Source organism: Trichechus manatus, unplaced genomic scaffold (genome assembly GCF_000243295.1).
Source record: "Trichechus manatus latirostris isolate Lorelei unplaced genomic scaffold, TriManLat1.0 scaffold00108, whole genome shotgun sequence".
Classification (NCBI taxonomy): Eukaryota; Metazoa; Chordata; class Mammalia; order Sirenia; family Trichechidae; genus Trichechus; species Trichechus manatus.
Genome location: NW_004444044.1, coordinates 262,751 through 275,094, shown reverse-complemented (window position 1 = coordinate 275,094; position 12,344 = coordinate 262,751). Strand labels below are relative to the sequence as shown.

General features: G+C 38.7%; 1 protein-coding gene across 1 annotated transcript in view; it reads left to right on the top strand.

Moving 5' to 3' along the window:
- MTHFD2L (methylenetetrahydrofolate dehydrogenase (NADP+ dependent) 2 like) overlaps positions 1 to 12,344 on the top strand; it is a 181,141-nt gene that overhangs the window by 44,635 nt on the left and 124,162 nt on the right. Inside the window, exons 4-5 of the mRNA XM_004383311.2 lie at positions 1,429 to 1,581; positions 2,772 to 2,879. Coding sequence (XP_004383368.2) covers positions 1,429 to 1,581; positions 2,772 to 2,879 — 261 coding nt within the window. The remainder of the gene's footprint in view (positions 1 to 1,428; positions 1,582 to 2,771; positions 2,880 to 12,344) is intronic.

The following is a 12,344-nucleotide window of genomic DNA, read 5'->3' as shown; positions in this document are numbered from 1 at the left end:
GTTAAGTTCCCTGACACTTTTTAGAGCTATTAAGTGTCTGGATTAAAAGAAGTATAGGAAGAAAGTGGGAGCCTGTCCAATTTTAGATTTTGAATGATATTTAAAATGATTAATATTTATTATATTTCTATATAATACAGGAGGAAAAAACGGTTTTGGAGCAAAAAGTTTCTGCATGAGTGATGGGTGACTAAAAAATGAATCATCATCATCCAGATTCCATGTTATTTTTTTAAAAATTAAATAACCACTATTCTTATCCTCAACTAATAAACTGAATATGTAATTTCTTTTTAAGTTTTACGAGAACACATATAATGAGCTGCTAGCTTCAGGGAAAACTTATGGAGTCTTCCTCTGCTAGAACATCATAGAATGAATGCAGTTACTGCAAGTGAAAAGCTGTTGAATGGAGAGACATTTCAAAGACCCTGTTTCTGTTTGATTATGATTCAAATGACTACTTTTATATTTCAAGGATTTTGGTAGTCTAATGATTGTAAATTGGATCTATTCAAAATAGAGTGGCAGCAATGTCACTTTTGGAACGTAAAAGTTCGAAGGCACAAGGCATATCTCCTTGAATGAAATTTTAACTTAGGCTTTGGTCATATTTTTAACAATTATGTCTGAGTGACATCTATTGTGTAATGGACAAAAGAGCTTTTATGTAACAAATACACCTGTATTTCAATATATTAAACACATGAGTTAATTGTTGAGTTAATGGTAACCTAAATTACTCTGCATGGAGTAGTAAGAGCCCATTTTATGTTTCTTATTACTTACTTTTCAAAATGAGATAATTGGCATCTCATATATCATTTGATTAGTTCATTACTCAGGTTAGATTCTTTTTCTTCCATGTAGAAAACCATAATGATAGTTTGGATTTCCATGTGCTAATGCGTTAGGGAAAGAATTTGTGTGTGTGTGTGTTTTACATTTGAGTTTTGTTATGTGATTTGAGAAGAAGTTAGGTACTAATAGTATTATCAATTTTTTTAACACTAACAAAACCTTTTTAATTTTCAGTCCTTGAAGTATTTAATAGAAACCTATTAATGGAATGATTTGTATAGGAGAAACGTGGAATTAAACCCTCTAAATGTGCAAACACATTGAGGCAAAGATATATCACTTGACTCTTCCCAGATCTCATTGATATTTTTTATTTCACAAATATTTCCCTCTCATCAGGCCAGCCACTTCTGGCCGTGAAATACTCTTATAGCAGTTAGTTATAACCATCAAACAGAACAGATTGGCTAACTATTTTGGTGGCAAGAAAAAGAAAAGAGAAATGATTTTGTACCTTTCCTGGAGCTAAAGCATAAGTGGTCTGGCTGTAGGTCCTTGGATTTCATTTTCCAGGCTCCCAAATAAATAACAATTTTTAAACTAGACCAATTTTTATTTGCTTTTCAGACCATGTGGATGAGCGAACAGTATGTAATGAAATTACTCCTGAAAAAGATGTAGATGGATTTCATATTATCAATATTGGAAGACTGTGCCTTGATCAGCATTCTCTCATCCCTGCCACTGCCAGTGCTGTTTGGGAAATAATCAAAAGAACAGGTTGGTAACTTGGGGTCTGCAGGGACTGAATACTAAATGTTGAACTGACATTTGTGCATTGCCTTGATGGAACCACCTCAATCCTACTGAGTGACATGAAATGATAAGCCATAAAATTTAAGCCTGTAGAAAGATACAAAGTTACAGAATTCAGAGTAATCCAAAATAAAATAAAATGAAAATGTGCCAGGTTAGCACATATAATACCATCTTGTAGGGAGTGGCTTCTTGCAGGGAGTGAATTTTCCAAATAGCAGGTGTGTCTCCCCACTTTTAAACTATAAACTTAGTGTGTTTTGATGAAAATATTTCCAAAGTGTATTATATTTTTTCTTTACCTTTAAAAACAAAATATGCTGAACATATTTGAACCATCTCAAATGACCGAGGTTTTCACTATAAACGTTTACTGTTAAATTGTGCTAAATATAGTAGTGCTCTTCTGGACTCTTGAGGTGTATAGAGATGCTTACCCTTACATTAATTTGACCTCATATTACCTTTTATATGGATGATTTTCCTGCCTCCATTGCTGCCACTTCCATTTCTGACAGTATCTTCTCTTTCCTGATCTGCTGGTCTCCAACTAAGAGAAAAAATTTCCAAGCGAAAGCAAATCCTAGAATCGTTCTCTTAAAATGTTAGCACTTGGCAAAACCTTAGTTCTAACTTTCTCATGTTACTTATGAAGAAACCTAGAAGAGGTAAAGTGTGTAAATCACTAAGCTTTCTGCTTCATGCTCTTCTAAACTCGTAAGTTTAGTGCTTCTCTCCTCTGGAGTAAAGTGCATGAGCTTGGATTTCATTTCATTCTGTCCCAGATTTGCTCAAAGTTTGGTTGCCAATTAAGCTTGACATTATTGTACTTTACTTATTTTAATTAGGAGTTAATATATTTTAAACCTCTACACTTCTAACTCTTCATGTGAATCTCAATGCTTAAAAGTAATTTAATGGCAGGTTGAAAATATTAGTTGTTTTTTAATGAGGACATAATTAGAAAGGACATGACAAATTCAAGAAGCATTAAAAAGAAATATTTATAAATAATGAATGTGGGCACATTATAGACAAGCCATACAATAATCTAAATTTAGTTAGAAGTTTTTAAACAATGTTTCAGTTGGCTGTTCAGATGTTTAATTTGCTTCTTGTTGATTCCTCACTCAAATCAAACTCTGTGTTTTAAGGAATTGAAACATTTGGGAAAAATGTGGTTGTGGCTGGAAGATCCAAGAATGTAGGAATGCCCATTGCGATGCTTTTGCACACTGATGGACAACACGAACGGCCAGGAGGTAGGTAGGACCTTAGAGATTCTATATCTTCATATAATTTTTTTACTTCTTAAAATTATCACTTAAAGACCTTTAAAAATGTGACTTAGAGTATTTGTGGGTTTATGCAATTAAAAACTAGTAAACAAACAAACAAACAACAACAACAACAAAAAGTTGCCATTGAGTTGCCTCCAACTCATGGCAATCTAATGTGTGTCATTACTGTGCTCCATAGAGTTTTCATTTGCTGATTTTTCAGAAATAGATCATCAGGTCTCTCTTCTTCTTTTTTTTTTTTTTTTAATTGTACTTTAGGTGAAGGTTCACAGAACAAATAGTTTCTCATAAAACAGTCAATATACATATTGTTTTATCACATTGGTTAACAACCCCACGACACATCAACACTCTCCCTTCTCAACCTTGGAGGACTTTTTTTTTTTGGTGAAAATATGCATAGCCAAAGATACACCATTTCAAAAATTTCTACATGTACAATTCAGTGACATTGATTGCTGTTCTTCCAGTTGTACTGCTATTCTCACTTTAGATGAAGGTTTACAGAACAAAATAGGTTCTCATTAAACAGTTAGTACACATATTGCCCTATGACAATGGTTAACAACCCCACTACGTGTCAACATTGTCCTTACTCAACCTTGGATTCCCTATCACCAGCTTTCCTGTCCCCTCCTGCCTTCTAGTCCTTGTCCCTGGACTACTGTGCCTCTTAGTCCCATTTTGTTTTATGGGGCTGTCCAATCCCCGGCTCAACGGTGAACCTCAGGAGTGACTTCACCACTGAGCTAAAAGGGTGTGCGTGGGCCATACTCTCGGGGTTTCTCCAGTCTCTGTCAGGCCGGTAAATCTGGTCTTTTTTTGTGCGTTAGAATTTTGTTCTACATCCTTCTCCAGCTCTGTCCAGAACCCTCCGTTGTGATCCTGGTCAGAGCAGTCAGTGGTGGTAGCTGGACAGGTCTTTCTTCTGAGGTGCTTCTGGGTGGACTCAAACCTCCAATCTTTTGATTAGTGCCAAGCATGTTAACCATTTGCACCACCTACCCGACCAAAAACAACCAAACCCATTGCCATTGAGTCAATTCTGACTGATAGTGACCTTATAGGGCAGAGGAGAACTGCCCCATAGGGTTCCCAAGACTATAATCTTCATGGAAGCAGACTGCCACATCTTTCTCCCACAGAGTGGCTGGTGGGTTTGAACCGCCAACCTTTCGGTTAGCAGCCAAAAACTTAACCACTGCGCTACCAGGGCTCCTAAGGTCTCCTTTATGCAATTAAAGGTTTCTCTTATTCCTCATTTAATGTTATGAGAGCCAGGAGAATGAATAAAAGAATTACTGAAAATATGTGGCCCCTATGTTCCTATTTTTTTCTACTGACTGTATAATCTTTCTTTAAATCATTAACAATATCAATGCTAAGAAAGATGAAAAGCCATTCTTGTTATTGTTAGTTGAGTTGATTCCAACTCATGGCGATCCCATGTGTGCAGAGTTGTACTGTTCCGTAGGGTTTTTGAGGCTGTGACCTTTTGCCGGGCCGATCTTCCAAGATGGCTCTGGGTGGATTTGAATTGCCAAGAGATGCATAGAAATCACATGTCTTAGAACATACACAAACAAAACAAAAAACTTGTGTGGAACTGTAGAAGTAGTAATAGTAGCATCAGAACCTGTCTAACTTCACGGGGGGAATGACCAGGATCAGCCCAAAGCTGATTCTCAAGAGGTAAAGGTTAGACATACTTTCACTTTCCAACCTCTGACACCAGCCAGGACTCCCACGGTACTCTCTACTTCTCTTCTGGGTTTGATAATCCATTGCAATGGCCACACAAAACTTACAGACCATACTTACAGTTAAGTGGTTTATTAAGGAAGCAGCAAAGTACAACTTGAGATTAGGATCAATAGGCTACAACTCAGAATCAGGATCAGGATCAGGAAACATGTAGGCAAAGTCTCCCTTCTTCAGTGCAGCTCCTCTTGTCCAGGCAGGCTTCTTCTCAGCCCCCTGAGGACAGGCCTCCTCTCGGCCCCTGAGGACAGGCCTCCTCTCGGCCCCTGAGGACAAGCCTTCTCTCGGCCCCCTGAGAACAGGCTCCTTTCAGCCCCCTGAGGACAGGCTCCTCTTGGCCCTGCCATCTGCCACTGCTGGCTCTGCTCCTGGGCCCCTTCCAGGCCTGTCAAGCCCTTGACCCATGTTACAGCTCTTTTAGGGAGGTTCCTTGCCTCTTTTCTCTCTGCTTCCTCTCTCTTCTCTCTAACCTTTTGTCCTTCTGCTTTGTCTTGTTTCCTGTCTTCCTGCTTCTTTCTATCTCCGAAACCTCTGTGAGGTTGGCTGCTTATATCTACAAACTCCTCATCAGTTTCAAAGCATGGCCTTCACACCAGGGCCAAGAATTTACCAATCCCCTCTTGATAGGCCACAGACACTTCATTTGCATAGTAGGCTACAGGCACTTCATTTGCAAAGTCTTTAGTCACTTCTTTTGCATAGTCCATTGACCAATTCCTGCAAGGTGTGTACCAATCTAAGGGCAGGCTGCAGCCCAGGGCCAGACAAAAAGTATCAAACTTCAAGTTGTTTACAGCTTACCCAGGAAATGTCAATCAGTGTGGACAAAAGTAACGAATTCTCTAGGGTAGAAAACTAGGGCAAGGTAACTCCTCAAGATTTAGGAGAAAAATCTCTCAAGCTGTTTTTCCAAAGAACCATGGCAAAAGACTACATAAAGGAACTCATTTCACCACAACTTGGAATGTTGAATCTAGAATTCCTAAAATATCTTAGTACTTTAGAAGTCATCTGGTTATTTCACTTTATAGATAAGAAAGGTGAGGCTTAAAGTTGTTAATTGAATGTCCTAGGTTAGACAACTAGTGACTAAACTGGGAGGAATAATGACCGCTAAGTCATTAAGAAAGCCTAGCAAAATGTGATAGGTTTGAGCATGTGTGGCCACATTCTGTAGGTACCTGTCATCTCACCATCATCCCAGGACCTTGGCTTTGTCAGTAGCCTAGACCCTCAGCGAGATGGATTGACACAGTGGCTGCAACAATGGGCTTAAGGATAACAACAATTGTGAGGATGGTGCAGGACCAGGCAGTGTTTAGTACGTAGGGTCGCTATGAGTCGGAACTGATTCGACGGCACCTAACAACAACAATAATAGCTGGATACTGAGCAGCTCCCTGGGGAGGAGATGGACATGGGAAGGAAATCTGTCAATGGGATGATAGGGCATCATTGTGGTTGCCTGAGCCAGTGCTGTGGGCAGCGGACACAAGGGTTACTTAAATCATCACTGTCTGCTGAATTTTGTATTTTGTTCAATATGGGTAAAAGACCAAGTTCATGTTCTTAATAAAAGTCTGTGTGTGTGTCAGAGTCCTTTTACCCTTTATGACTCCTTGTTTTTGATTCAGGAGCCCTGGTAGTGTTTAAGTACTCAGCTGCTAACTGAAAGACTGGCTGTTTGAACTTACCAGTGGCTCTGCAGGAGAAAGACCTGGCGATCCACTTCCACAGAGATTAAAGTGTAGGAAACCCTATGGGGGGCAGTTCTACTCATCATATAGGGTTAGTATGAGTCAGAATCAACTCTGTGGCATACAACAACAACAACACTCCTAATTGTTGATTCAGCAAGTTCTGCATTGGTATCTTTAATTTTAATGAGAGGGAGAACCCTTTTTGCTTTCTAATATTTAACTGTAGGATAGATACCTGTACACTCATGTACACACACACACACACACACACACACACACACACACAGACATGCAGACACAGAGCACCATATATAGATCTCTTATCAGTATTAACTTTGGAGAACCGCAGTTCCTTGATCTCAAATTTTGAATGATCATACTTGCTCAAAGTATTATCTTGATTGAGGTTGTTGTTGTTAGGTGCCATTGAGTTGGTTCCAACTCATAGTGACAGTATGTACAACAGAACGAAATATTGCCCAGTCCTGTGCCATCCTCACAATTGTTGTTATTGATTGAGGTAATACATATCAAATAATTTTTAAAACCATAAACCCTATGGAAATATAAGTCCAATGATAACTTTAATCACTTATCTAAAATGATGAATGATGACACTCTGAAACATTATTTTCCATTTCTGGGACTAAAGATTTGAATACTGCCAGAAAGCAACATGTGTATGTTGATCTTAGAAAATTGGGGCCTGTCTTAGTTATCTAGTGCTGCTATAACAGAAATACCACAAGTGGATGGCTTTAACAAAGAGAAGTTTCTTTTCTCACAGTCTAGTAGGCTACAACTCCAAATTCAGGACGTCAGCTCCAGGGGAAGGCCTTCTCTCTCTGTTGACTCAGGAGAAAGGTCCTTGTCATCAATCTTCCCCTGGTTGAGGAGCTTCTCAGGCTCAGGGACTCTGGGTCCAAAGGGTGCACCCTTCTCCCAGTGCTGCTTTCTTGGTAGTATGAGGTCCCCGTGTCTCTCCGCTCACTTCTCTCTTTATATCTCAGAAGAGATTGGCTCAAGACACAATCCAATCTTGTAGATTGAGTCCTGCCTCATTAACATAACTGCCGATAATCCCCTCTCATCAACATCATAGAGATAGAATTGACAACACATAGGAAAATCACATCAGATGACAAAATGGTGGACAGTCACACAATACTGGGAATCATGGCCTAGCCAAGTTGACAGATATTTTTGGGGGGGCACAGTTCAATCCATGACACGGCTTGACAGTGATTCTAGGTAATTTAAAAAATCTTTACTTTTGCAGAGCTCTTTGAAATGCCAAATATGGTGGCACGAACACAGTTTTCATCTATAAAATTGCATTCTTATTTTTACTGTTCACTTCTAGCGTAATGTAATAGGACTTAGCTATTATCCCTTAGCATATAATAAAGATTGATTCATATTTGCCTTTATGCAATAATTTTTATTGTAAGCATAGAAAATGAAAACAAACAGGAATATCTACTTAATTATACTATTTTTGTTGGAAAATTTTACCAGGAACTAATCAGCATTTTTTTCTTCTTTATAACATTTTATTTTTATTGCATTGATAACATTAGTTAGCTCCCTAATTTGTGCAGTACTTTCCCATAAAGTATCTTATGTAGTTCTCAACAGTTCTGACATATGTTAATATTATTTCCATTTTGCAGCTAATGGAAATGAACTTTGGAGACGAGAAGTGACTTGTCCAAAGCCCCATAACAGGGAATGGTAGATCCAGACCTGGAAGCTGGGTTCTGCGCTCTTTAGTTATAAGGATGGGCCTAGAGAGAGTCAGGCCGCCTTCCACTGCCAAGCCCTGTGACCTTGGGCAAGTCTTTTAACCAGTGTTAGCCTCCGTTTTTCTCACCTGTAAAATATAGACAATAGTAATATCTATTTTATAGGGTTATTGTAAAGATTAAATGAGATAATGAATGTAAAACATTGATTATAGGGCCTGATGACACACAGTATGTTAAGTAACTTAATAGCCAATTGTGGCTATTACTGTTATTTCCATTATAATGCTTAAATTAATAATCCGTAGTCATGATAACCATAAAGTTTAGAGTAACAAGATCTGAGGTTAATAGTTCATTTTTGACCCTTATTTGAAATTTTCTTTTCTTTTTCTGGTGGGCTTTGTATTTTCTTTTTGGGATAAAATCTAGTCTTTGTTGGTAATTTAACAAACTCAGATTTTACAAAAGTCTGTAGAAGTATTAGAAATATGACATAATATTCTAAATAATACTTTACAGTGTACTTTTTCTTGTAGGCATCAGTATGTTGTATGCCAACTTCTTGCTAAATTTTAATTTTGGATTATTTGTATATAAAATACTTAAGTCCAAGAAAATTAATTTACCTTTTCCCTTGCAATTTTAAAAATAGGCAATCCTGTGCATAAAATATATTAACTTTAAAAAATATTTTACACTTTACTTTATAAAATACTTCCACTTAGATGCAGAAAATTGAATAAAAGTAGAAATGATTATAATACTGGTTAATTACAAGCCAGGTAGTTAAACTTACCTTTAGTATAGCAGTACCAATGTGCCATTGTGATTACAGTGTCTAAAAGGTAATAAATTATATTAAAAATGATATTGGAAGGTTTACAATCTTATTTTTATTGTTAGAGACATCATTAGTGATTTCTAAATGAGATAAACACAGGTGGTGTCAATCTCAGTCATATTTAATAGGAGTGCAGTGACATATAGTATTACTGTAATGAATTGTTGAGAGCTGCTTACTGAAGATTTGGAGTCTGTGGGAAAATTAATATTTGAAAAGTCTGTGTCTGCTAGAGCAGTAATTATGTGCATTGTTAGCTAATGGAGATAATGAAGGCGGATTAACTTGGCAAATTCATATCTACAGAACTTGTTCTGATGACACTTGGAATCAGCTCATACTGTGTATTTCTTTGCCAGAAAAGATTCAGAGCTCTAGTGATTCATTTTTATCTTAAAGCCAAAGGTAATTGCACTAGAGGAAAAAAGGCCATACGCTAAGTTAGCTTCATTAATATGTGTGTATTCATGGCTGGAGGGTCGCTATGAGTTGGAATTGACTTGATGGCAATGGATTTGGTTTTGTGGTTTTTATTCATAGCTAGCTTTTATTCTTGATATATAGGGCATGGATCCCAGCTGTTTTGCGAGAAAGAGCTTCTTTTAATTCCCCAAGGGCTTGAAATATTTAGGGGAGTAAGAATGTGCTAAAGTATTAAGGTAAAGGAGTAGTGCTGATACTCAATACAGCTGAGTGCTACAAGGAGATTATCTCCAGTGGAGGAGATTGAGATCACAGGAGGTTTTACAGAGGAGGTGGCATCTGAGCCACTATGCAGTTTATAAAGAGTAGGTGGGAGATGGTCCTTATTTTCCCAGAGCTTATAGTCTTGATGGTGGTGGTGGAATACAGAGGGGACATGATTCCACGTATACAAAACCAAAAAAACAAACCCATTGCTATTGAGTCGATTCCAACTCAACCCTGTGAGTGATATAAATACTGAGTGGCACATAATAAAATTTGGCATCCCTAAGGAAACAATCTTAAGTTTCCTTGTGCCCATGGGTGGTGCAAACAGTTTGCACTCGACTACTAACCCAAAGGTTGTCAGGTCGTACTCACCCAGTGGCCCTGTGGAAGAAAGGTCTGGTAATCTGCTTCCGTAAAGATTACGGCCAAGCAAACCCTATTGGGTATTGCTACTCTGTAACACATGGGGTCACCACGAGTCGGAATCAACCCGAAGTAAACGGGTTTTTTGGTTTGTTTGTTAAGGAAACAGTCTATTAAGTTTCCTCATGACCGTGGTTAATTGAGGTTACATAAAGAGATTGCCTGTAAGGAGTCTCCTCTCATGAGCCCTAGTAATTGTTAGGATGTTTGAGGACCATTTGTACCAATGATCACTATGACTACACTTTTTTATTACGACTATATAGGTGTATTCTCTTGACTTCTGCTTATGTGGAAACCTACCCAGTTTAACCTTCTTTCAGAATGAAAACTGAACACCGTTGGCTATTGCACAGTATCTTTGTTTTTAGCTTTACCATGAGGAAACAATAGAGAAGCTCTCCAGTTTCTCTAAAGCAGTTTTTTCCTCCAAGATAACAAAGTGCTGTAATGACCAGGGCATTGTGATTATTGTCACCAGAGGAATACAGAATCTGATTTTATTTCAAATTCTTTTAGAGTAAGCTCCTTACTGCATAGTTTTTATTCTTCTATAGGGCATCTCTTCTAAATTCCAGTTGCCATTGAGTTGATTCAGGCTGCTGTAACAAAATACCATAAGTGAAAAAAAAAAAAAAAACAGTTGCCATTGAGTCGATTCTGACTCATGGAGATCCCGTGTGTGTCAGAGTAGAATTGTACTCACAGGGCTCTCGGTGGCTGATTTTTTGAGGTGCCTCTGGGTGGACTTGAACTTGCAGCCTTTTGGTTAGCAGCCAAGCACATTAACTACTTGCACCACCCAGTGATTTTCTTCTAAATAAAACCCAAAAAGCCAAACCCATTGCCGTCAAGTCGATTCAGACTCATAGTGACCCTACAGGACAAAGTAGAAATGCCCCATAGGGTTTTCAAGGAGCAGCTGGTGGATTCAAACAGCCTACCTTTTGTGTCAGCAGCCATAGCTCTTAACCACTACGCCACCGGGTCTCCAAATAGATCTCCCTAAATGGCCAAAAGGAACCCTGGTGGTGACACAACGGTTAGGCACTCAGCTGCTAACCAAAAGGTTGTCAGTTTGAATCCATCCAGCCATTCCATGGGAGAAAGACCTAGCGATCTGCTCCTGTAAAGATTACAGCCTAGAAAACCCTATGGAACAATGCTACTCTGTCACATGGGCTTAGTGTGGGTTAAAAATCAACTCAGTGGCACCTAATAACAGCAGCAACAACAAATGGCCATAACATGGGGAAACATGCTCCTCCTTTAACTAAAAAAATGTGGCCTCACTGAATGGCATTGATGCTGGAACATTTTTAAAAAGCACTGTTAAAGGGCAGGGACCAGCTGATTTTTCTTAGGACATGGTGATGTTCTTGATTTCGCTCAGCAAATATTCATCTAGTACTTACTCTCTAGGAAACACTGTGGGATACAGTGGTGAAAAAAACTTGGTTCCTCTCCCTCCAGAAGCTGTCAGTCTGGATCTTCAGGGTTCAGCTTTGGCAGTGAGTCTTCTTGACCCTGTCTCTGGATTGGCATTCAGCTTTCACACTCAAGCTTTCCTGCTGTTGCAATGTTTTGCATCTCAGGTATTTTTTATTCTGTATTTTTTAGATACTTAGAACTTTGCCTATGAATTTCATTCATGCTATAATGGCCTAATACTTCATTCTGGTTTTGCTAAATAATTCTACCTGCATCCTAATGTTGAAAAAAAAAAACAGAAAAATATCGTGGGTAGATGGCACAATTGGTTAAGTGCTTGACTACTAACCAAAAGGTTGGTGGTTCAAACTCACCCACAGGCACTTCAGAAGAAAGGCCTGCTTCTGAAAGGTCACAACCTTGAAAACCCTGTGGAGCTCATTTCTACTCTGACACACATGGAGTCACCATGAGTCAGAATTGACTCAACAGCAGCAGGTTGGTTGGTTAACCTCAAACCTTTCCAAAGCTGCCGAAAAATAAATTTGAGAGGGTGAATTTAGTATAAGAACACAATAATGCCCTGCCCTCAAGTTATCCAGGCACCAGGGGCACCCAATGGAAAACCACAAGGTTTTTTTTGCCAGCCATTTGAATGACTTTCCTTTGTGAGAATTGACTCCAGTTGTGAAAATGAACATTTTCGTCAGGCTAGGAACATTATCTCCTACCTACAGGGGCCACCTTCGGGTCTTCAGGTAGTTACACGGTAGTAGATGTTTGAAGCAGTGCAACGTGATGTGAGTGGTACATGTGACTAAGCTTGGCC